At 50.0% G+C, this 26,191-nt stretch overlaps 1 protein-coding gene across 12 annotated transcripts in view; it reads left to right on the top strand.

The window, feature by feature from the left end:
- Positions 1-26,191, top strand: part of FAM3D (FAM3 metabolism regulating signaling molecule D) — a 38,834-nt gene that overhangs the window by 7,862 nt on the left and 4,781 nt on the right. The window contains exons 1-8 of one of the 12 annotated variants that reach the window (XM_081819986.1): positions 1,073-1,159; positions 3,892-3,985; positions 5,602-5,709; positions 7,964-7,987; positions 11,458-11,575; positions 17,746-17,804; positions 20,809-20,859; positions 25,455-25,539. In XM_081819986.1, coding sequence (XP_081676112.1) covers positions 3,973-3,985; positions 5,602-5,709; positions 7,964-7,987; positions 11,458-11,575; positions 17,746-17,804; positions 20,809-20,859; positions 25,455-25,539 — 458 coding nt within the window. In that variant the 5' untranslated portion in view covers positions 1,073-1,159; positions 3,892-3,972. Of the gene's footprint in view, positions 1-1,072; positions 1,160-1,986; positions 2,281-3,891; positions 3,986-5,601; positions 5,731-7,963; positions 7,988-11,457; positions 11,576-17,745; positions 17,805-20,808; positions 20,860-25,454; positions 25,540-26,191 lie in introns of those variants that run through there. The other 11 variants (XM_081820005.1, XM_081820027.1, XM_081819984.1 and 8 more) reach the window with 11 other exon arrangements.

The following is a 26,191-nucleotide window of genomic DNA, read 5'->3' as shown; positions in this document are numbered from 1 at the left end:
TGACAAAGGGCTGCTTAGGTGAGGACCTGAGGCCGAGGAGGAGTTGCCCGAGTGGGTGAGTCAGGGAAGGGCAGTCCACATAGAGAACAGCATGTGCAAAGCTGGTGAGGGAGAGAGCCTCATTCAGGGCAGCTCTGGGCATCTAGAGCAGAAAGTGAAGTGGGGACAGCAGATGATGAGGTGGGCAAGGAATCTTGTGCCAGGATGTAAATCATGCAAGGCCTTATAAGCCACGTGAAATACATTGGCCTTTATCCTAAGGGCCTTAGGGACCAGAGACCAGACTTAAGCAGGAGAAATACCCATTTATTTCTCCATCAGGGTGCTTTCCTCAACCCTCCTAGCCTGGACAGAGAGTAATCCTTTCTCCATTCATCTTGGCTCTGGGACAGGTCATGGCTGAGCTCAAAGGCACCTGAGTATAGAGGACTCCAGGAAACAGGAAGAAACTGATGTCCCAGCTCTTATAGGACCATTAAGAAATGTCACAAACAAGCAGGCTGTGATGGCATTTTGGTTCCGTAGGAAGAGCAAACATCCGGATAGGAATCCTGCCAAGGTGTTCTAGCAGGAAGCGGCAGGGTGAATGGGGCCTGCCAACAGGGAGGAGGGATGGGAGGGATGTCATCAGGCCAGCAAAGCCCTCATAGACAGGCGGCCTCCCTGCCTGACACCCCTTTCAAGACAGGTAGATGGCAGCACCCTCATTTTACACGGGAGGAAACCAGGGCCCAGAGAGGTGTGCCCCAAAACACACAAGTACCAAGTGACAAATGCAGGTCTGTCTGATGGACCCAAAGTGCATCCTCTTTCCTGATGTCACACGCTTCTTCCTCCCTGGTCCTCTCAAGACCAAGGCCACAAGCACTGCCCCATGCTCAGCCTGGTATCTGCATCTTCTGGCAGGACGTTGGAGTAGCTGAGAAAGGGGCTCCAGCAGCCTCAGATTCACAGACGTCCAGCTTAGAGTCATCAGGGAAAAAATAGCTCCTCTCTCCCCAGTTTCCAAGATCTGTCCCAGGGAAAACTCTGATTGGCCTTCCTTGGGTCACATGCCCCCTCATGACCCAACCCCAGAGAAATCACAGTGCACTGACTGACCAGCTGCTCTTCACAGGATGGGGGGCTGTGATGGGTTTCCCCTCATCCAGGACCACAGGTAGGTGTTTAACCTTGATTTGGGGGGGGGTGTCAGGAAAGGCTTCCCAGAGGAAGTGACTTCTCCACTGAGACCTGAAGTCTAAGTAGGAGTGTTCCAGGCAAAGAGACAGACAGGGACTAGCAGTACAAAGGCTCAGGGATGCTTCAGAGAATGTCTTGCTCATAGCCATACCCCCTGCCTAATGCACAGCCTGCCTTCCCATGACTGCTCAGAGACTGCTTCAGAAATGAAATCCACAAGTGGCTGTGTGGCCTTAGACAAGTCACTTGCCCTCTCTGAACTTCAGCTTCCTTCTCTACACAGTGGTTTCATTGTCCTAATGTTTCAGGACTATGCAAGAATCCAGTTCATTCAGGCCCCAAATATTCATGGAGCACTTCCTCTGTGTTCAGCGTTGTACGGGGCCTGCAGAAGACCAGGCCTGCCCTAGAAAAGGAAAGCCTGCTCGTGGCTTATGTACACGGCCAGACCTGCTGCCAGAAATCCAATGGGGTCCAAGGGGAGGGGCAGGACAAAGGGAGAGGCTCGGGGCAATGAGGGTGGGCCATAGGTTCTGCCTTCCCCCTCCCCACCCCTCCACCTCCATCCCCTCCTTCCCACCCTCCACCCTCCCACCCCACCAGCCCTGTGACCACATACCACCCTGGGGCCACCATATGTGTGCAAGGGCAGTCAGACCTTTCTCCCCCTGCCTTTGCCCCACAGCTCTGTAACCTGAATAACAGGTTGCAACAGACATTCTTGCAGGAACAAGAAGAAACTTCTGGGTTTGAGTGGCTACGGAGGCAATTCTTGCCCCACCCTGCGTACCAGTCCCAAGCGCCTTTCTTCCTCCCTCCCCACCCCCAGCAGACCGGGTCCTGGAAGCCAGGACGCTGGAGCTGAAGCCTCCAGAGCACCTACAGGCTGGCAGGGTGAGCCGGGTGGGGACTCAGGAGACTGGAGAGCCCTGCAGGTGCTGAGGGGACAGTTGGGGACTCAGCCAGGAGGGACACTGAGCTGGAAGAGCCCTCACCACCCCTGCCCCTCCCCCCCACCTCCCCCCCCCCCTCCCCGCCCTGAAGCCAGAGTCCCTGCTTGACATGGGCAGGACAGCGCGAAGCTAGCCCCTTACCCAGGTATGTATCCCAGCCTCTATCTCTGTCCTCTCTCTCTCGTCTCTCTCTGAATGGCACTGTCTTTTTCTCCCTCTGAATCTGGGTGAATGCATGTCCTAAGTATTTGCTCTTTACCTCTGCCCCTTTATCTGTTTTCCTCCTCTGTCCCTGCCTTGTTCTTTCTCTGTGTGTTCCTCTGTATCTCTGCCATCCCCGCTTCCCCTTGTCCTTTGTCTCTCCAAGTTCTGTCTCTGGCATGCTCTCTGTCAATATCAACGTCTGTCTAGTCATCTGTGCACCCTCATCCACCTGACCCTGTTCCCATCCTTCCATCCTGTCTGGCCCCCAGCTCCACGGGACATCCTTCCAACGTCATCCATGGGCCTGGGCTCCCAGACTCTAGGTCAGATCCCATGAACATTCAAAAGCATACTCTTGTATCTGAACAAAAGTGGGGGGGTGATAATTTGAATTTCAGGAAGTTAAAGTTCTATAAAATCTCTGTGGGTGGGGTCAGGCACCAGCTCACCTTTCTTTCCTGGAAGGACCTAGACAGCAGGCCAGAGTGGGTGGGAACATTTTCATACTTATCAAAAGGAAATGTAGATTTGCTCTTGCTTTTGTTTAAATATCAAGGACTGACTCAGCCCAACTGTTTCAATGGCAGGCATTAAGCCTCCGGTCTCTTATCTGGGTCCTTGGTGGTTGGACTTTGGAGGCCATGTCTGTTGAGATGGATTCTCAGGATAAAGAAGATTCTCGAGTGGGGAGTGGAAGAGTAGTGGGAGCAAGTCCTTGCAGTCAGAGCTGCTCCAGCTGGCTAGAGATTTGAAACAGTTGCCACCAGCCTTACCCTCCCCTCCCCTAGGTTTCTAGAGACCTACTGGGGGTCTTCACAGCTGCTGAATCGCTGGTAACTGCCCAGCACCTCGGGGGTGGCACAGGTGAAAGGTGGGACCTAGGGCTCGAGAAGGGATGAAACTCCAGTTTCAACTCTCCTCTGGGACAAAAGGCCCTGGCAGTGGGACCCTGTGGGGATTGGGCAGTGGAGACCTGCATCCAAATCCTGGCTGTGACCCTTACAAGCTGAATAACCCTGGGCTTAACCATGGTGAGTCCTGGCTTACCTACCCCTAAAAAGGGGGAGCGTGAGGATTAAAGGAGGTATATGCATATATAGCACCCCCCGCAAATTCACCTGTAACGTGAGCGTTCTCATTACTCTTCACGTTGGCACTTCAGCAGAAATCACTTGAGCTTTTGTTTCCTGATGTTTTACTGGAGCTAGCCAGCTCAATGTCTCTCAGCTGGCTGGAGGGACAGAGGGATGGACGGATGGAAGAGTGGAAGGGTAGAAGTATGGACGGATGGAAGGATGGAAGGATGGATGGATGAATGAATAAATCAATCCTCCAAGAGACAGTGGCTGGCAGACTACACCTTCCTCTACCTGCCAATCTCTGTACCCAAGAAAGACATGTTGAATTGAATATAAGATTCTAGGGGCAAAAGTGAAGGAGAGGTGGAGGCAGAGAGTGAACAGATGGCAGATGGTGAGGAACCAAACTGAAAGGTCTGTGATCTCCTCAGTCAAGGTACCTGTCCCTAATCGTGCATCTTACTCATTTTCAGACCCCAGGTGCCAGTTTCCAATTTGATTTCCTTCTCTCCACAGGCTAACGCTGACCCCAAGCCGCTCCTCACCTGGACAAGATGAGAGTGTCAGGTAGGGGCCATGTTCCGAGGATTCAAAGTCTCAACGTTGAGGTCTGATATGGGTTTAGGAATCATTTTTTCTATCAGGAATGCAGTCAGTCCCTAGACTCAGAGGTTGGTTGACTGTCTATGCTCTCAAATATTCAGACCAGACTAACTCCAGGAGGAAACCCATCCAGGGGGAGCCTGGAAGAGGGGAAAAGGCAACTTGCTGCCCCTAGGCTGAAGGGCTGGAGAAGCTTTGGCATCATGGCCCCACCTGGCCTGTATCACAGGGACTGACCCAGTTCAGAGCACAAGTTTTAGAGTCAGCACACGTTCCTGGGTTCAAACGCTGCCTCTGTCACTTACCAGCCAAGTGACCGCCTCCCTGAGCCTATTTCCTTATCTGCAAAATGGGAATGATCAGTAGTACCTGACAGAGATTTACCATGAGGATGAACTGAGATAATGTATGTGAAAGCTGTTCGTCCGCTGCCTCAAACAAAATGGCTGTATAATGTGAACTGATACCCAGGGAGAATTCTGGGTGCCTCCCACCACACTGTCCCCCAGAAGACGAGGGACCCCCCCAAAGACCTGAGCCCTGCCCCACAGGATTCAGGGGGCCTTCTCCCCCACCCCAAGTAGCCAGAGGCCAGCATAAGACCCCAGAGCTGAATTCAGGGCCACGCAGAGGTCAGGGGCGGAGCTAGAGAACATGGCTTGATGGCAGTGGGGCCACCGAAGTCCCTGAGCTGGGAGGCATAGTGGAGCCCGCTTCTGGCCCTCATGGGAGAGTGAGGGAAGGGAGCGAGACCGGGAGCTCTGGGAGCTCTGGAGACCAGGAGTCTGTCCTGTGTGGGGTCGCTCCCCATTGATGCAGAAGCAGTCAGGCTGTGAGGCGAGGGAAGTCACCTCAGCAAGGCCAGTGTGTGTTCCTATAGATAGCATTGTGTAGTTATTTGTGGCTGCTTTCAGGGGGAGCAATGGAAAATGTGAGGGACCAGCCCCTGCCCCAAGCCACTCTGGAGGCTGCCTACTAGTGACAACTATCACCTCCCTCCCCACAAGCTGTGGATTCAGAAGCGAGGCTGTTGAACCATGTCCACTCTGTGACTGAGGCACTCCTGCCCAGAGAGGCTGAGCTTCTGCCCGAGGTCCCACAGTGGCTCTGGCCGCCTGGAGCGCTGGACGCAGCCTTCCCAACTTCTGTGGCGGGGCTCACCCCTCGGGCTGTCAGCAGCAGAACCTGCCTCCTGTTTTGCTGCCACACACTCAGGCCTCACCACAGGGTACTGGATAAAAGTGCAGATGCCCAGGCCTCACCCCTAAGGAGTCTGTCTCTGGATGGCTAAGTGGAGCCCAGAAAGGAGCATTTCTAACCTTTTCTCCCAGTGGACCCACTTTGGGAAATGTGGCCACGTAATCTTGCAGCATGATCTCACCCTTTGGTCATTGCATGGATTCACACATGGTCTCACCCCGTGGTCTCCTGACCTGGTCCAAGGTGTGGGCCACAACACGGGGTCTCCTGCTGGGGTCTCATGACATGGTCTCACTGTGGGGATTTGGTAAGGACTCACAAGTGAACTTGCTATGTGGCCTTGTGATGTGGCTTCATGGCAGGATCTCCTTGCGCTACAGGTGTGCTTCGCCTCCTGGCCCTTATCTTTGCCCTGGTCGCCACATGGATCTTTATTAGCAGCTACATCAGCTTCAACATGAAAACTCTCCGTCTGCCCCGCTGGCTAGGTGAGTGGGGATCACTGCTGGGTGCAGGGACTGTGGACCAGGACGGGGCCAAGGATATTCCTCCCTCCATCTATGGGTGACCCAGGAGACAGCCAGACATGGCAGGGTGTGCACAGCCTTTGGGACTCCAGCCTTTGTGGGGGTGGAGGCTGCCAGGAAGGCTGGAGCCCATGGGGAGCAGAGAAGTGTTCCAAGGCCCTGGCTATAACATGTGCCTGCATCAAGGGCCATTTTGGAAATGTGATTCCAAGAAAGAAGAAGGACAGAGGGAGGAAGAAAAGAAGGAAGGAGGGGGGAGGAAAAGAAGGGAGTCAAGAGAGACAAAACTGAGCACTGAGTGGCATCCAACTGCAGCTGCTATCACCTCTTCCTGAAACACTCTTCACACAGATGTTCCTGTAGGCAGCTCTTCTCCAACTTCAGGTCTCTGCTCAAATGTGACCTCCTCAGAGAAGCCTTACCCAAGAACCCCAGCTGCAGCCATGCCCCCTCCCTCTACTTTAGCCCCTATATCAGCCTATTTCCTTCAGAGCTTCACCATCAGCCATCATTAGGGTGTTTATTTATTTGTCTATTTGGTTGTTGTCGATCACCATTCCCTAGAATGTAAGCTTCCTGAAGGCAAGGATTTTATCTTGTGTACCTCCATTTCTCTAGCCTCAGTGCAGGGCAGATGCTCAGTAAACATTTGATGAACGAAAGAAAAATGAATGGATGGATGGATGAATGATGGATGGGTGGATTGATGGATGGTGGATGGAAGGGTGGGTGAATGGATGGATGGATAGGTGGGTGGATGGATGGGTGGATGGATGGTGAATGGATGGGTGGGTGGGTAGATAATGGATGAATGACGGATGCATGGATAGATGAATGGGTAGATGGATGGTTGGGTGATGGATGGATGAGTAGATGGATGGGTGAATGAATGATGTATGGATGGATGATGGATGAGTAATGGATACCAGTTACTTAATGCATAATCTCACATAATCTGCACAAATGGCCCCATGAAGTGATCCATGGTGTGGTTGTGGAGTGGGTTCCTACATGACCTCATGGTGTGGTTTTATGTGTAGTTTAAGAAAAGAGAAGCTCAGGGAGCTTCAGGGAGATGAAGAAAGTTGCCCAAATTTCCCTTATAGATGTCAGCAGGAATGGAAACCCAAGTCTCTCAGGTCCAAATCCTTTCAAAGGAAGGAAAGAAAGGGAAGGGATTTATGTCTCTGCATTTGTCCTCCTTGGATTTAGAGAACGACCTCCACTGACATAGTCAAACTTAATAACCTCTAGTGGCCCAGGCTAGCTCACAGCTTCACAGCAGTGTGAAGCCAGTCACCCCATAAGAGGAGTCTCCGAGATCCCGCACCTCATCCACTTCTTGTCAAGCACGGCTCACATCAGGATGATTATACAGGGCCCTGCTCTTACAGAGATGGACTTGGCTGTGCTGACAGCCTGGGAAGAGATGGGCCCAGGTCAGTGTAGGAGGCTCAGAGCAGAAGTGGAGCTCAGGGGCATCCTCTAGAAGAGAGAGCCCCAGCCTGAAGTGAGAGAGAGGACAGTGTTTGAAAGTACACCCCAGAACTCAGCTACCTGAAGTCTGATGAATCAGTACCTCCAACCAACAGTCATGGAGCAACAATTCTGTATTAGGTCCCACAGACCCCAAAATGAGAAACATGTGGCTCACGTTCATGGTCTGAGTCGGGCACACAGACTTGATTACAGGATATACAAAAACAAAAGTGATGATCCAGAGTCTTGAGAAATGCTTACAGTGACAGGACAGATAACCAATGGAAAAGTGGCCATGGAAAACCATGAATGTTCAGCCACAGAAAGGAGTAATACTCATTTTCTTCAGAGGTTCCTAGCCTGGCTGCACAGACCCCCCACCTTATTATTTAATGCATTAATATAGAAGCACATATATTACTGTAGCACAAATTTATGTTTTAATATTTTATTATTATATTGATATATAGTTGGTTTCCATTCTAATCTATTTTATTTTATGCATTTAATAACATGCTCTGTTAGAGTAGGTAGTGCTGTGTGCACGCACGTGGGCGCGAAGGGGGGTGGCAGCAGTAAATGAGGGAGGACTCCCTGACAGGATGGGACTTTTAGAGCTCAATTTAACATCCTCCACGGGAGGAGAATGCTTGGCCCAGCCAATGCCACTTCCCCAGCCTTCAGCAGGGGGCGCCCAAAGCACCTTCTCGCTAACCAGATTGTGTCCTCTGTCCAGCAGGTTTGGAATCACAGGCAATCCGTGAGTATCACCCCAACCCTGCCTTTGCCTTAGGGTGAGACTTCCCAGGGCTGCTCCTCCTGGCCCTGCAGGCCCCAGAGAAATCCTGGTGTCCAGAATATGCCCAGCTCTCTCCTCCCATGGCCCCATGGTACCTTCTGAAGCCCCCAAGCCCTGTAGCAGTAGAGGCCTCCTCTCAGCCATTCAGACTGATGGAGATGGTTCAACTCTCCCTTCCCCAGCAACCCCACCCTGCCATGCAGGCTAGATTGCCTCCCTAGTCACAGCACCTGGCCCTGCACAGCCACCTCCCCACTCTGACCCCCACTGAGCCCGAGCCCTGAAGATGGGCTCTTTGCTTATTATCATCATGCAAACCCCAGGCTTGGTTCACAGTTCCTGTTCCAGAGTACCAAGGGCCATATGAGGCATCCAGGCACTCCCAGAGGCATACAGAAGGGGGTGCTGATTGTCTGTTGGGGTAGAAGTACCCAATGTGCCGGGAGAGATGGGCAAAGTGTTCTGGGCTCCGGGAGGGCTACCCCTTCCAGTGGAATGAGGTCAGAGAAGGCATCAGGGAGGGACTGGCAAAGACCTAGAGGCAGGAATGTGTGGGGCTGCAGGGGAGATGGTGGCTGGAGAGTCAGGCACTGGGAAGTGGGAATGCTGATGCCTCCAGTGCTGGATACTGCAGCCGTCCGAGCAGGGCTTCAGCAAAGACCCCAGCTCCCAAAGCGTGGAGAAGGTGGAAAGGAGGGACAGTTATGATGATGATAATAGTACAATGATGGAGGGCCTACTATGTGCCAGACACCATATTCAGAGCTTTACAGGCATCTCATGCAATCCTCACCACCGCCTTGTGTAGGTGCTCAGACTATCCCCATTTTATAGGTGGGCAAACTGAAGCTCAGAGAAGTAGAAATCTCTTGGCCAAGGCAACACAGTGGTACATAGTGGAGCAGGAGTTCACCTCCAGGCTAGCCCAGAGCCCACCCTCTCCACACCTCCTTTCAAGAGGCAACATCTCCGAGTCCCCCTTCTCCCACCCCAACATAGTAGTGACTGAAGAAGGTCATAGTTCCAGGAACAGAATTTTGCCTGAGAAGGGCATGGGAGCCCCCGTGCACTGTGGGATTACAGAGAGCAAAGACCATAATGGATGAACGCAAACCATCCGCCCCACACCTGCGACTCCATTGACCTGAAGCCTCCTGAGTCATATTCTGAAGTAGACACAGAGTGTCACAGCATCTCGGTGCAAACACTCAGGCATCATCTGCTAGGGGCATGGCAAACCCAGGCACACGTGCTGCCTCCCGCCCTGCCCGCTCTCCTGGTCGACACTGCCAGTCCCAGCCCTTGCCCTCCAGGCCCACAGGTAGCCTCTACAGCTCTATCATTAAGCGTCTAATAGCAGATCCACTGACAGTTCAGAGAAAAGCTATTTGACAGCCCTTATCCTAACCAACTCCCTCGTTTTACAGCTGGCAAAGGTAAAGGGAGAGATTCCTGGCGAGTCACGCCTCAGATAACTGAAGAGCAGCCCACATTTCCTGACTGCTCCCCATCCAATGCTCAGCTTCACATCCTCAGCAACAGCACTGGGGGTTCCCAGAGGGCTTGGGTCTCAGGGTTTGAGGCAGCTGGTGGGGGCAGCCCCCCAGCTCGAACCCAGAGAGCAAATCCCCTGCCTCCCAGTGGCTGAGCCCCCTGGACATCAACCCCTTCATCCAGTAGCTGGACTGTGAAGGCTGGATGGTCAGAAAATCCATTCTGGAAAAGCCTGCTTAAGCCAGCCTGTTGACATCAGGTTTATCAGACTTAGCTGCAGTTGATTAGGCTCTGAGCAAACTCTAGGATGGTGTCCAGGGCCTGGAACAATCCCTCTATCATAGGTGAGAACGTCTGGTCTCAAGAGTAAACTGGCCTCTCCATGAGGGGACAGGGGACCAGAGGTTAGGGCCCAAGGCTCATAGGAGAAGAGGACCTCTCCGCACCCTCATCCTCAGCCTTCATCCTCACCTTCGGGCAGGTGCTGGGCCTCCTGAGAAGGGTCCTCTCCAGACGGTGGGGAAGGGGAGTCAGGTCCCCACGTCTCCAGCCCTCTCTGTCCTGAGCCACAGGCCTAGACACCCACTCTCCCCTTAACAGCCCCTTGCGGGTGTCTCAGCTCTTGGCCGTCACTCTGGTGACAGTGTCCTGGTTTGAGCTCTGGTTATACCTGAAACTCGGGGGGGGGGGGGCACAGGGCAGAGAGCCTAGGATAGGCATTCCACTCAGGCCTCCCGGGCTACCCACTTGGTGAGGGTACCCTGGCCGGAGCGGCATTCACTCCCAGGAAGGAGCACCTTTACCAAGTCTTGCACCAGTGGACTGTGTCCCCTGGGAGGGGCACTTTTCCCTGGTGCACATAAAGGCTCCCTAGAGGCTGGCAAGATCCTTATCACCCTGACCACATCGTTTCTCCCAGCCTGGAGCCCGGCCCTGCCCAATGCTCTATGCGTTCATTCCGTGAATATTTACTGAGTGCCTACAATGTGCCAGGCACAGGAGTTCCCGGCACGATTTAACAAGATAATAAATGTAAAGTGCTTGCCACAGTGCTCAGCACACAGCAAGGCCTCGGCGTCCGCCAGCTTCTGTCAGGAAGGCTGTGGGTTTGCTCCAAGCCCGGGCTGCCATAGCCCAGCCAGATGCGTGGCCCGGGGCTGGAGCAGAGACGCTGCCCGATCATGGCTCTCCCTTTGCAGGTGAACTTTCTCTAATTCCATGTTTACCCAGTCCTCCCTAATGGTACTTTCCAAACTGTCAGGTGGTGGTAAAACACACACACACAACACGCATTAATATAAATTAGAACCTGCCAGGCTGTAAGCGCTGGTGACGGATATCCCAGCTCACAAGGAGTCCACGGAGGGCCGAGCATCGGCAGCTGTGTTTGGGGGTCTTTCATACATCCCCCGCCTTTCTCGGGCCTCCGGGTCCGCCCTGTGAGGGCCACGTGGAGAGGACGCGGGACTTAATTAGAACCAGGCTCTGCGCGGGAGCTAGAGCTGTAGTGGAAACCCTGAAAAACTCGAGGTTGGTCAGACACACAGCCGGTGTCCTGCGTCTTCGACAGGGATGGCTGGAGGCCCCATGCGCGCGCAGAAAGGGGCAAATCCCCCGCCACCGCCACCCGCCGCCCCACCCCTACCCACCCCCCCGCCCACTCAGGCGGTCTGCAAAGGCGCCTTGGGGAGGTAGGCCTCTGCGCTAGGTCCGGAGCCTGCCCCGGCCCTTCGCCTGCTGAGCCTACCCCCACCCCCCACTCCGGCCCCTCGCCTGCTGAGCCTGCCCCCGCACCGGCCCCTCGCCTGCTCAACCCCCCCCACCCCACCCCCGGCCCCTCGCCTGCTGAGCCTGCTCCCCGGCTGGCCGCTCCCCTGACTCCTCTCGAGCCCCTTCCCCAGCTGCCTCCACCAAGGGTTGGTCTGTTCCCTCCACAGCGGTCGTGAGGACCAAGTGTGGTCTCAGCAAGCCCTGCCCGGACAACTTCTTTGCCTTTAAAATCAGCAGCGGAGCCGCTAACGTCGTGGGCCCCAGGATGTGCTTCGAAAACTTTGTGTAAGTTTCTTGCGTTTCCTTTTTTTTCATGGTTCATTCGGAAATTCGGAGGCTGCAAGGGCAGGCCCTACAGCGGCCCACACCTTCCACTCGCGTCCTTTTCCTCTGGGTGGAGGAGGCACAAATAACAAGTATCCGGACAGCTTCCCCATCCGCCAGCACCTCGCTAAATGCTTCCCGGCTTCCTCTCATTCAATCCCCCAACCCTCCCAGAGGTGGGGCTACAATTATCCCCTTTGCAAAGATGAGGAAACGGAGGCTCAGACAGCATTACCCAGCTGAATGGTGGCAGAGTTAGGATTTTGAACTCCGGTCTGCCTGACAGCCAAGCTCCTGGGCTTCCTATAAAGGGGAATGCCTCTGGGGAGAGTTCAAAATCAAGATCCAGGCATCAAATTCAGATGCAGCAGATGCCAGGGCTTCCATCCAGGTACAAGACAAAGACTATGTACCCATTATCCAAACCAGATGGTAAAGGCCCTGGGGCAGTAAGTTTATCCTACAAAAGGAGCCAGAGACTGATGGTTTTTTAAATTTCTTTATTTAAATTCAGTTTAATTAACATACACTGTATTATTAGTTTCAGAGATAGAATTTAGTGATTCATCAATAGCACACAACACCCAGTGCTCATCACATCACGTGCCCTCAATGCCCATCACCCAGTTACCCCATCCCCCCCACCCACCTCCCCTCCAGCAACCCTCAGTTTGTTTCCTATGATTAAGACTCTTATGGTTTGCCTCCCTCTCTATTTTCATCTTATTTTTCCTTCCCTTCCTCTGTGTTATCTGTTTTGTTTCTTAAATTCCATATGTGAGTAAAAATCATATGGTATTTGTATTTGACTTATTTCGCTTAGCATAATACACTCTAGTTCCATCCACCTCCTTGCAAATGGCAAGATTTCATTCTTTTTTATGGCTGAGTAATACTCCTTTGTAGATATATACCACATCTTCATTCATTGTCAGCGGGTATCTGGGCTCTTTCCATAGTTTGGCTTTTGTGGACATTGCTGCTATAAACATTGGGGTGCAGGTGCCCCTTCAGACCACTATGTTTGTATCCTTTGGATAAATACCTAGTAATGCAATTGCTGGGTCGTAGGATAGCTCTATTTTTAACTTCTTGAGGAACTTCCATACTGTTTTCCAGAGTGACTGCACCAGCTTGCATTCCCACCATCAGTATGGGAGGGTTCTCCTTTCTCCGCATCCCCGCCAACACCTGTTGTTTCTGGAGTTGTTAATTTTAGCCATTCTGACTGGTGTGAGGTGATATCTCATTGTGGTATTGATTTGCATTTCCCTGATGCTGGGTGATGTTGAGCATTTTTTCATGTATCTGTTGGCCATTTGTATGTTGTCTTTGGAGAAATGGCTGTTCATGTCTTCTGCCCATTTCTTGATTGGATCATTTGTTCTTTGGGTGTTGAGTTTGATAAGTTCTTTATAGATTTTGGATACTAGCCCTTTATCTGATATGTCATTTGCAAATACCTTCTTCCATCCTGTAGGTTGTCTTTTGGTTTGTCATCTGTCTCCTTTGCTATGCAAAAGCTTTTTATCTTGATGAAGTCCCAATAGTTCATTTTTGCCCTTGCTTCCCTTGCCTGTGGAGATGTGTCTAGCAAAAAGTTGCTGCGGCTGAGGTCACAGAGGTTGCTGCCTGTGTTCTCCTCTAGGATTTTGATGGATTCCTGTCTTTTAGGTCTTTAATCCATTTTTAGTTTATTTTTGTGTGTGGTGTAAGGAAATGGTCCAGTTTCATTCTCTTGCATGTGGCTGTCCAGTTTTCCCGACACCATTTGTTAAAGAGACTGTCTTTTTTCCATTGGATATGCTTTCCTGCTCTGTTGAAGACGAGTGGACCATAGAGTTGAGGGTCCATTTCTGGGTTCTCAATTGTGTTTCATTGATCTATGTGCCTGTTTTTGTGCCAGTATCATACTGTCTTGATGATGACAGCTTTGTAATAGAGCTGGAAGTCTGGAATTGTGATGCCGCCGGCTTTGCTTTTCTTTTTCAACATTCCTCTGGCTATTCGGGGTCTTTTCCGGTTCCATACAAATTTTAGGATTATTTGTTCCACTTTGTGAAAAAAGTTGATGGTATTTTGATAGAGATTGCACTGAATGTATAGATTGCTGTAGGTAGCACAGACATTTTAACAATATTCTTCTAGTCCATGAGCATGGAAAGTTTTTCCATTTCTTTCTGTCTTAATTTCTTTCATGAGTGTTCTATTGTTTCCAGAGTACAGATCCTTTGCCTCTTTGATTAGGTTTATTCCTAGGTAGCTTATGGTTTTGGTGCAGTTGTAAATGGGATCAATTCCTTAATTTCTTTCTTCTGTCTCATTTTTAGTGTATAGAAATGCAACTGATTTCTGTGCATTGATTTTATATCCTGCCACTTTGCTGAATTCCTGTATGAGTTCTAGCAATTTTGGGGTGGAGTCTTTTGGGTTTTCCACATAGAGTATCGTGTCATCTGCAAAGAATGAGAGTTTGACTACTTCTTTGCTGATTCGGATGCCTTTTCTTTCTTTTTGTTGTCTGATTGCCGAAGCTAGGACTTCTAGTACTCTGTTGAACAACAGTGGTGATAGTGGACATCCGTGTCCTGTTCCTGACTTTAGGGTAAAACCTCTCAGTTTTTCCCCATTGAGTGTTATTCGCTGTGGGCTTTTCATACATGGCTTTTATGATACTGAGGTATGTTCTCTCTGTCCCTACACTGCGAAGAGTTTTAATCAAAAAAGGATGCTGTACTTTGTCAAATGCTTTTTCTGCATCTATTGAGGATCATATGGATCTTGTTCTTTCTTTTATTCATGTGGTGTATCACATTGATTTATGGGTGTTGAATCACCGTTGCAGCCCAGGGATAAATCCCACTTGGTCGGAGTAAATAATCCTTTTAATGTATTATTGTTGGGTCCTGTTGGCAAGTGTCATGGTGAGAATTTTTACATCCATGTCTATCAGGGATATTGGTCTGTAATTCTTTTTGGTGGGGTCTTTGGTTTTGGGATCAAGGTAATGCTGGCCTCATAGAATGAGTTTGGAAGTTTTCCTTACATTTCTATTTTTTGAAACAGCTTCAGAAGAATAGGTATTAATTCTTCTTTAAATGTTTGGTAGAATTCCCGTGGGAGGCCATCCGGCCCTGGACTCTTGTTTGTTGGGAGATTTTTGATTACTGCTTCAATTTCCTTGCTGGTTATGGGTCTGTTCAGGTTTTCTAGTTCTTCTAGTAGTTTATAAGTGTCCAGGAATGCATCCATTTCTCCCAGATTGCCTAATTTGTTGGCATATAGTTGCTCATAGTATGTTACCATTTTTTGTATTTGGTGTTGGTTGTGATCTCTCCTCCTTCATTCGTGATTTTATTTGCTTGGGTCCTTTCTCTTTTCTTTTTGATAAGTCTGGCTAGGGGTTTATGGATCTTATTAATTCTTTCAAAGAACCAGCTCCTAATTTTGTTGATCTGTTCCACTCTTCTTTTGGTTTCTATTTCATTGATTTCTGCTCTAATCTTTTTTTTAAATTTTATTTTATTATGTTAGTCACCATACATTACATCATTAGTTTTTGATGTAGTGTTCCATGATTCATTGTTTGCCTATAACACCCAGTGCTCCATTCAATACATGCCCTCCTTAATCTGCTGTAATCTTTATTAATTCTCTTCTGTTGGGTTTAGCGTTTATTTGCTGTTCTTTCTCCAGCTCTTTTAGGTGTAAGGTTAGGTTGTGTACTTGAGACTTCTCTTGTTTCTTGAGAAAAGCCTGTATTACTATATACTTCCCTCTTAGGACCGCCTTTGCTGCATCCCAAAAGTTTACAACAGTTGTGTTTTCATTTTCATTTCTTTCCATGAATTTTTTAAATTCTTTAATTTCCTGGTTGACCCATTCATTTTTAGTAAGATGCTCTTTTAACCTCCATGTATTTGTGTTCCTTCCAAATTTCCTCTTGTGATTGAGTTCAAGTTTTAAAGCATTGTGGTCTGAAAATACGCAGGGAATAATCCCAGTCTTTTGGTACTGGTTGAGACCTAATTTGTGACTCAGTATGTGATCTATTCTGAAGAATGTTCCATGTGCACTTGAGAAGAATGTATATTCTGTTGCTTTAGGATGGAATGCTCTGAATGTATCTGTGAAGTCAATCTGGTCCAGTGTGTCATTCAAAGCCCTTGTGTCCTTGTTGATCTTCTGCTTAGACAATCTGTCCATTGCTGTGAGTGGAGTGTTAAAGTCCTCTACTATTAGTATATTATCAGTGTGTTTCTTTAATTTTGTTATTAATTGGTTTATATAATTGGCTGCTCCCATGTTAGGGGCATAAATATTTACAATTGTTAGATCTTCTTGTTGGATAGACCCTTTAATTATGATATAGTGTCCTTCCTCATCTCTTATTACAGTCTTTGGTTTAAAATCTAATTTGTCTGATATAAGGATTGCCAACCCAGCTTTCTTTTGATGTCCATTAGCATGATAAATTGTTCTCCACCCCCTCACTTTCCAACCTGGAGGTGTCTTTGGGTCTAAAATGAGTCTCTTGCAGACAGCATATTGATGGGTCTTGTTTTTTTATCCAATATGATACCCTATGTCTTTTGATTGGGGCATTTAGCCCATTTACATTCAGGGTAACTATTGAAAGATAGGAATTTAGTGCCATTGTATTGCCTGTAAGGTGACTGTTACTGTATATTGTCTGTGTTCCTTTCTGGTCTGTGTTACTTTTGGGCTCTCTCTTTGCTTAAAGGATCCCTTTTAATATTTCCTGTAGGGCTGGTTTAGTGATCACAGATTGTTTTAGTTTCTGTTTGTCCTGAAAGCTCTTTATCTCTTCTATTCTGAATGACAGCCTTGCTGGATAAGGTATTCTTGGCTGCATATTTTTCTCATTTAGCACCCTGAATAAATCATGCCAGTCCTTTCTGGCCTGCCAGGTCTCTGTGGACAGGTCTGCTGCCAGCCTTATTGTCTACCCTTGTAGGATAAGGACCTCTTGTCCTGAGCTGCTTTCAGGATTTTCTCTTGAAACAGGTGTTTTAATAGGGATTCTGGGGTGCCTGGGTGGCTCAGTCAGTTAGACGTCTGCCTTCAGCTCAGGTCATGATCCCAGAGTCCTGGGATCAGATCCCACATCGGGCTCCCTGCTCTGCATGGAGTCTGCTTCTCCCTCCATGCCTCCTCCCACTCGTTCTCTCTCTCTCTCTCTCTCTCTCAAATAAACAAATGAAATCTTAGGTTCAAAATCCCTATTTTTTTTTTTTAACTCCAACTCACTTGAGCAAAAGAAGGAACTTAGTGATTCCCATATACAAAATGCACAGATAGCAGGCTTCAGGATCAGCTGGATCCAGAGGTTTAAACCATGTCATCAGGGGTCCCTCTCACACCATCTTTAGCTCTGTTCTCTTTTGTTAGATTCAGTTTTCTCAACATGAAAATGGGTTGCTTTCTGTGAAGGAGGGAGGCCACTAGCTGGCTGACATATCAGCTGAAGCTGGTACCCCACTGGGAAGAGAACTTTCCCATCCAAATTATCCCTATAAAAGTCCCAAAACTGGGTTTCATTGGCTGGCCTGGGTCACATGACCATACCTGGCTCAGTCACCGTGAGCAGGGACACAGGATGCTCTACTTGTCCGGGCCTGGAAGACCCGAGGTCAGTCCCAAGAACTACCTAGTCTGAGAGTAGAGAAGGACGGTTTTCCCAAGAAACACCAGAAGACCGGGCTGTGGATGCTAGGCAGGCAGCAACACAGCCGGACCCCACCCAGCAGTCCCAGCCACTGCGGGATGGCAGCAACACTCTGGCTTCTGCCTTCTTCCCAGCAGCTGGGCCTCACTGCTTGGGGGAGGTGGGCCGGTCCCACCTCCAACACCTCAGAGCCCCCGGCAGGACCTTCCCTCTTTTCCAAGCAGACTGTTCTCGTCCAAACGTGCCATGAGCATTCCTCAGAGAATCCAGCCCACCGCTCGTTTCCAGGAGAAAACAGATGGCCCAAATTATTCTGTGTGTTTCCTAATGCTTCTGCATAGCGCCATGTGGGCCCCCTCAGAGTTCCAGAGTCACAAAAGCAGAGTGTTCGCTCCACACTTGGGACCAACTGTTGTATTTTGTTTTTCTTCTTCTTGTTCAGGATCATGAGTCCTGTGAAAAACAACGTGGGCAGGGGCCTGAACATTGCCCTGGTGAACGGTGAGCTGTTGATCCACCGCCCAGATAGCCCCCACCATGCTCTTAGTACTGCAGACGGGGGCTATGGGGAGGTAGTTAACATTCATTCAACCAATACTGGCTCAGCTCCTACCACGTGCCTGGGGCCATCCTCTAGTGCATGGGAGGGGAAGCTTGTGGGGACAAAGAGTCTAAAAGACCTGGTCCTACTCTCCAGAGTCCTGACCAGGCCTCTGCTGTGTGCAGCTATCCCGGGAGGATATGCTTCTCCTGTGAAGCATGACCCCATCCTCAAGGCCATGCAGCCTAAACCAACACACATGAAACCATGGGGGGACAACCACCAACAATGTGAGGTGATGAGGTGATTGCACACGTTCATTCATTCATTCAACAAATATTGACAGCAGCTACCCTGTGGTCTCCATGAAGTTGACTGCCAATCCAATGGGGTGAGCATCTATGAAGGAGAAGGAAGCACAGCCCCGAGAACTGGGACACAGAGCTGGGGATGGGGGTCATCAGGGCAGGCTTCCAGAGAGAGGTGTTGGTCAGCTGAGCCCTGAAGGATAGTAGGGGTTGGCCAGAAAAAAAGTAGGGGAGGCTCCTTTGAGGCTGGGGCAACACTGTGCAGGGAGCAGAGAAGGAAGGAGTGGGGAGAGGGATTGGGGGCCACACAGGGTCTTTCTGGATGCACCAGAGAAGGAGGGATGACAGGTGCAGCAGGGAAGGGGGGCAGGCAGGATGGCAGGGTGAGGGGCTAAGCATCCTGCTAAGAAGTATGGGCTTGAAGCTAAGGACAATAGGGAGCCTCAGAAAGGCTGTGAGCAGGGTGTGAGGGCCTAGCCCTGCATTCCAGAAACTTCCTTCCAGCTTGGAGTAGGGAGGCTGGAGGCAGGGAGATGTGGAGGGAGGCCCACAGCCTCACTACCCTGCATCTCTTGCAGGGAGCAACTACAGGCCAAGCCTGAAACAGGGACACATTTCAGGAGGGGGTGGGTTTACAGGGACAGAGTCAGGACCAGGTGCTCTGCCCTGGCCAAGACCCTCCTCTCTGCCTTTGGAGAGGCATGGATGAGATGGAGAGCAAAGGCCAATTCCCTGAATCTAAGAGCCACTTCCTGGGACAGAAGTCAGGGCAGGTGGACAAAGGGCACAGCAGACACTCAGGACAGGAAAGGCCAAGAGTGTGTGTGTGTGTGTGTGTGTGTGTGTGTGTGTGGCATGACCATGTGAACACACTTAGGAAGTGACAGGGATTGGATTGGTTGCTCCTAGGGGAGCCATCTCCCTTCTGCCAAGAAATCCTGCTGAGTCGGGGGAAAGGTCAAAGCCTGGAGCAAAAATGGAGCCTTACCCAGAGCAGGAGGTCAGAAGGCAGCCCTGGCCAATTTCCGGGGAGCCCGAGAAAGGTGGGGCCTGGGATGGGCAGGAGGCTGAGCAGGGCATGCCCCCTCCAAAGTCTTGAGAAGGAGAGTGAGGCCTGATTCACTCCATTGGCAGGTCCTTCCTCCCGGGAGGGCACAGCAGCTGTTCTACCTAATCCCCGCTCACCCCCCATCCCCGAACCCTCCCCATTGGGCAGGAGGTGGCCCTGGCCACAGCCCATCTGGCTGAAACCTGCTGGTTCTCTCCTCCCTGAAATGGGCCACTGCAGAAGAAGACCTCTTTGAATAGTCTCCCAGGAGACAGGCTCAGACTAGGGCCTCCTCCTCTTCCCCTCATAAAGCACAGACAAAAACAAGCATCAGTAACACCAAGAGCTAACATTTATTGAGCCTTCGCTCTGTGCTATTTCATTCAACCTCCTCCCCATGCCAGAGTGGAGTTGTGCACAGTATCCCCATGTTCCAGGTAAGAAAGTGGAGGCTCAGAGAGGTTAGGCCACGTGCCCAAGGTTACCCAGCCGATAGAATCATCTAGATTTGAACCTGGATCTGATTGACTCCAGGTTGTAATCACTCAGCTGAACTAACTTCCCTAGACTAAAAACCTCTCGAAGCATCTACTGCATGCTAGCTGAGAAGTCCAAGGAATCCTTCTCAGGGCCTCAGGGTCTCGTCTGTATATTAAGCCAGCAAGGATTGCTAAAGATTGGTGGTTTTCGGTCTTTTAGGGGACAGAGATTCCTTTAAGAAACTGTTCAAACTATACCTCCTCCCCCTAATTCCAGAAAAATATACAAATGAACATGATCACAGTTTCATGTGTGCATAGACCCCCACCCCTTTCCAAGGACCCTACACTGGTGGCTCTGAGAATCCAGGAAGGGCTGCAGTGTAAACCCCACCCATCCACCCAGCAGGAGAGCCTCCACTATCTAGACCCCTGTCCCTACCCTCTTCAGGGATCCACAAACTGGCTTGGGGGGAAGGGACCCGGGGAGAAAATATAGAGCTGCCATCCCCTCTGCAACACCCCCATCTAGTGGCAGAGAGTGAGAACTGCAACTTCCCCCAAACACCTGGTTCCCTGTAGGACTTGGACCCTTTGCAAAATACACAAACACAATCCCCATGACTGGACTCAGAGCTTTGAGTACATTCAGCCCACTGCAAATCCCTTTGCCTTCAAGAGTTGGAGGATTCAGATGTCCTATTTAGGAAGGAATAATGATAATGATTGCAGTTATTCTTATTACTGTTTTCCAGCTAAAATTTGTCTTGTATATTTACTACCTAGTTTAAATACATCTCCCTTAGTTCCCATAGCCCATTGTTCAGATGCAACAATTGAGGTCAGAATACTAAGCGGTGCGTTAGGAAGTGGCAAGGCAGAACACAGATCCAGATTGGTTGGATACCGTTCGATTCCAGAGATCCTTCACCATTTTGTCCTTGTACCTCTCAGATCAGCCCAGAAGTTACTGGGCCCCTACTCAGTCCTGCATGCTTTCTATAGGAGCTGACTTGACTCCGTTATTATTCCATTTTTAGATCTTAGACTAAAGAGTAGCCATTTTCTGCAAAACAATAGACAGGATGACCTGTTTCAGGAAATCACAGTTTTGCGCTCTCATCCGCAGGAACCACAGGACTAGTGCTGACGCAGAACTGTTTCGACATGTACTCTGGAGGTAGGCACCTCTGTTAGCACTGAGGGCACAGGGTGGACTGAGCTCCTATGGCGAAAGAGCCATCGGAGTGCTGGGATGCTCAGCTCTCGTCTCCAGAGGAGATGACCAGAAAGAAGCATGGTAGGGGTGGAGGACCATCCTGCTGTCTTTGAAGCTCCTTTCTGCTGTCTTATTTAGTTGGGCTCTCCTGGCTGCCAATCCTGAGACCAGGAGTCAGGTGCAACGGTTTATTTGGGAAGAGGTGATCTCAGGAAATGCCAGCAGGAAGCGAGATGGAGAGGGAGACAGCCAGAACAGTGTGTTACCAGGCTGAACGCTGCAGGCAATTGGAACTCGGGAGCCACTGTCAAGTACATGCCTCAGATCTCAGAGGGGCAAGGGAGCTGGGGCACTCCCACCCCTAATTGCTTGGCACTTCCCACATGCCTGGCTTGCCCCAGGGCACAGAGGAGGATCTGGAGGTCAGAGAGGACCTTAAGGCAAAGAAACACTGGTGCTGGCAGTTGGAGGCCAAGCAGGTGCGCACTCAAGTGCTAAGGACAAGGACACATGGCCCAGTTTGCTAGGTAAAAGGTATTTTAAGGCCACAGGGGTGTCTCTTGGGCCCAAGGACAGGACAAGACCTCCGAAGGCCTGGAAGGGATCGCTCTGAGGCTCCAAGCTCTCTGCGTCTTTCTGCAGACCTCTTTTCTTCTCTGTCTGCGTGCACGGGCACACTTGCTGCGCTCTGGGCACGTGACCACCCCACTGTCCTCCCCGCCCTCAGCACAGCCTGGGGACCGGACCCTGCCCTACCTGGGCTGGACATTCCCACCAGCAGCAGCTTCAGCCCCAGGCTGCCTGGCCAAGCCGTGCTGGGGGCGGGATTCTCACCCAACAATCCTGCCATCTAAAACACAGTGGAATCCGTCTCAAACTCAGTATGCCACCCACTGCCTAGCTGGCAACCTGCCTCCCTCCAACTGGCCCGGGAGCCTCACCCAGGAGTGAAGAAGCAGCAGGGCGGCCCTTGCAGGCAGCAGACGTCTTGGTCCTGCAAGGACGGGTTTCCATGGGGACGGATGAACTGAGCTCAGCCCCCTTCTGAGTTCAGCTCAGCTCTGTTTCCCTCCCCTGTGCCGTGATCTCAAGGCCAGCTCTGGGCTCGGGCATCACTACGTTCCTGTGCCCACCTAAACACAGCCCAAGAGGGGACAAAGCCAGGCAGCAAGAAAGGGAGAAGCGCTCTTGGCTTTGCAAACAAAGGAGGGGGAGCTGAAAGGTGGGCAGTGGGAATCAGGTGCCCAGCAGTCACAGCTGGGAACGTTGGGAAGGTGATCTGCAGCACTGGGCTTGGAGAGAGCAGCTGGTGCCCTGTCCTGGGCCCAGGGCTTCAGAGGGTCCCCTGGATCCCCTGATGGCCATCCTCCAGTGAGTCCCACCTCACAGGTAGGTCTGCAGGGCCCGAGGATGTGCCAACTGGCAGCCTGCATCAGGGCCCATGCAGACCAAGGGCTGGCCAGGGCTTGGCAGTGGCTGGGGTGGTGGGGGGAGGACGGAGCTTGGACGGGCAGGCTGGGGGTGTCCACATGCAGGCACGCGAGGGCCTTCCTGGTGCAGGACAGAGCTGGAGACAGGTGAGGAGCCTGGGGCAGGCTGTGGGCTGAGGGCTAGAGACCGTCATGTGTCCTCTGTCCAGGACCCTGCATGTGTTCGGGGTGGCCCGGGGTCAGGTTTATGGAAAAGGTCCAGTCTCTGGAATCAAAGACTTCAGGCTGAGGCAGGTGTCATCTTGTGAACTTCAGTTTTGTCATCTGTAAAATAGAGTAAACTACTGTCCGCTTCAGGAGACGGATCTAGGGGATTGGGTAGGAACTGGCACCAATCAGTGGGAGGGGCCCAGGGTGCATTCAGCCTTCTCCCTTCCCTTCCCTCCTCCCTCCCTCCATCCACATGACTCAGAAGCAAGGAGGACACTGGCAGAATGAAAAGGGTTAAAAAATTTATTTTTATTTTTATTGTTTTAATTTAAATTCAACTAATATATAGTGTATTGTTAGTTTCAAAGGTAGAGTTCAGTGATTCATCAGTCTTCTATGACACCCAGTGCTCATTACATCACCCAGTTACCCCATCCACCAACAACCCAGCAACCCTCAGTTACCCCCAGCAACCCTCAGTTTGTTTCCTGGAGTTAAGCCTCTCTTATGGTATGTCTCCCTCTCTGATTTTTGTCTTGTTTTATTTTTTCTTCCCTTCCCCTATGATTCTCTGTTTTGTTTCTTAAGTTCCACGTATGAGTGAGATCATATGATAATTGTCTTTCTCTGATTCACTTATTTTGCTTAGCATAATACCCTCTAGTTCCATCCACATCGTTGCAAATGCAAGATTTCTTTTTTTTTTTTTTTTTTGATGGCTGAGTAGTATTCCCTTGTATGTATATATACCACATCTTCTTTATTCATCTGTTGGACATCTAGACTCTTTCCATAGTTTGGCTATTGTGGACATTGCTGCTATAAATATTGGGGTGCACGTGCCCCTTCAGGTCACTACATTTGTATCTTTGTGGTAAATACCTAGTAGTGCAATTGTTGGGTCCTAGGGTAGCTCTATTTTCAACTTTTTGAGGAACCTCCATACTGTTTTCCAGAGTGGCTGCACCAGCTTGCATTCCCACCAACAGGGTAGGAGGGTTCCCCTTTCTCCGCATCCTCGCCCACACCTGTTGTTTCTGGAGTTGTTACTTTTAGCCATTCTGACTGGTGTGTGGTGGTATCTCATTGTGGTATTGATTTGTATTTCCCTGATGCCGAGTGATGTGGAGCATTTTTTCATGTATTTGTTGGCCATTTGTATGTCTTCTTTGGAGAAATGGCTGTTCATGTCTTCTGCCCATTTCTTGATTGGATTATTTGTTCTTTGGGTGTCGAGTTTGATTAAGTTCTTTAAAGATTTTGGATACTAGCCCTTTATCTGATGTCATTTGCAAATATCTTCTCCCATTTTGTGGGTTGTCAAAAAGGGTAAAAAATAATTTAAATTTTGTATTGCTCTATTATGAACATGGATGTAACTATGGCTGATGGGGACCCAGAAACAGAAGCATTTGAGGATAAGTTGCCCCTTCCCACAAGAGATAAAAGAAGGCAATGACCTCTTAAAGTGAGAGGATAATTAATAGAAGGCACACTTCATTTTTTTCCCAAACATTACTGTCCATCCCAGACAAGAACAGATCTTGATATCTGGAGCTAATGGCTCCAACTGATTTTCAGAGTTCCCTCTTTTATCTCAAGAGTTCAAGGGCCATTTCCCTAACAGAGCCTCTGTGGTCACTGACTACAGGCCTCTGTGTTACTGAGCTAGTTGGCAGCTGGCCTTGCTTTCAGGATTTGATTCTTCCCCTAGGTCCAAGGGATCACTGGGGAATACTAAGAACTGGCTCATCTTCATGGGTGTGGGCCTGTGGGCAGGGCAGCCATACAGTCCTGTGCCTAGAGCAAACTCAGGTTTGGTCTGATGCTCTGCCTTCACCTGTCTTGAAATTCTTAATAATTTTTTAACAAAAGGCTCCACATTTTCATTTTTCACTGGGCTCTGAAAATTATGTCGCTGATCCTGCTGATAATTACAATTCCATTATAGTGCATTTTCTGTATGCCCAGAGTCGTCGTCACATTTGCTGTCTACAAAAATGCTATGGGCAGGGCTACGAATCATCCTAGTGTGACAGACGTGGCCCCTACTTTTCCCACTAGGCCAGTCTTGCCCATACTTCCTCAACCATTCAAGAGCCCCCTGCACAAGTTACACCATATTCAGAGTACCATGTGAATTATTAGTATTTTCCTTTGAATAAACTTATTTTTTTTAACCTAAATAAATATCTTAAAAGGAAATTATATCACTGCCCTAAGTTACCAGTTTTTATGCAGGAAAGGTGACCATAAAAATAAGCACAATGGAAACAAACCCATGTCCTTGAAGCGAGCTGGGTGCTGATGCCTCTGCCAGGCGCTGCACCTAGGCCTGCTCTCTGGTAAGTGCAGAGATTTCACAAGTGCAAGGAGGTGTTAAAAATGCAAAGGGAGGTTTGCTCCTTGGCATAAGCTGGAGAACTGTAGGACACTGATGTTCTCGCTCAGTGACCTGAGTTGCCTGTGGTGCGGTGGATCTCCTCTAAAGTCAGCACAGATAGGTTCTTAACCAGTGTAGAAGGAGGTAGCAGGGGGTGTGCAAAGAGCCTAGAGTTCCTGAGACATGACTGCACTCCATTCCTCAGGTACAGGTCCCCAAGGGCCCTTAGAACAATGTCTCTCACTCCTGGCTGCACATCAGAATCTCCTGTGGAACTTTTGAATTCCCAGTGTCCACCCCTGACCACCTGCATGAGGGCACCTTTGCTTCATGCACTTTTCTCTCCCCTGGACAAGGGCTGCAGGGAGCTTCACCCAAGGTGTCGCCTCCTGCTGGCCCCTGAGCTTCAGGTGGACCTCCGTGTCAGCCTGCCCCCGGTCACTCCTGGATCTTCAGGGCAGTAGCAGAGAATGAGAATGACCAGTGGTCATTTCCCGTAAATGACCGGCACCCCATTTTTCTTCCTCCCCCAGATATTAACCTCCTGGTAAAATTCCTAAAAAAAATCCCAGAGGGCACGCTGGTGCTAATGGCCTCCTATGATGACCCAGGAACCAAGTAAGTGGGAACGTCCACCTGCCCGGCCAAGGGTTGAAGGGAACCAAATGCTTTCAAGTCCTAAGTGCCTTTTCCCTGCTCTCCCGTTGGCTCTGTCTTCTGGCAGCTTCTCCTAGGGAAATAACCAGACCAGTGCATGACAACATGTTCATGGAGGCTCATCACAGCCTCGGTTACAACATTGGAAAGCTGGACACACTGTCCCTGTCCAGTAAAGACCAACTAGTTACAGAAATTATGACACATGTTGATATGTGACATTATATGTACATAGAAGAGGATCTACATCAAAAATGATGTAGAAAATAATTTAAGGATATGGAAGAATGCTCACCCTTCAGTATTAAGTGAAAACAAAACATTATAAAAGCATTGGTATGATCCCCCAGTGCGTGGGGAACAAAGATACTAAGGAAATACATTAAAATGTTACAGTGATTATGTCAAGTGGGGTGAGACTGTAATTTCTAGTTCCTCTGTGATGTTCCATATTTTCCAAATAAACGTGTATATTTGTAAACAGAAGCAAACCCAGACTAGTGGCCACTCGGCCCTGTTCCTTCTGAGCACAACCCTGCACAGCCCAGCTGCTGCATCTGGCGGCGGGTGGGGCAGAGGGTAGGCCAAGTGCTTGAGAACCTTGCCCCTCTCC

The sequence above is a fragment of the Leptonychotes weddellii genome, chromosome 1 (assembly GCF_054177405.1).
Source record: "Leptonychotes weddellii isolate Sample4059 chromosome 1, ASM5417740v2, whole genome shotgun sequence".
NCBI lineage: Eukaryota > Metazoa > Chordata > Mammalia > Carnivora > Phocidae > Leptonychotes > Leptonychotes weddellii.
Note: the sequence above shows the minus strand (reverse complement) of the source record. Positions and strands in the feature narration are given on the sequence as shown.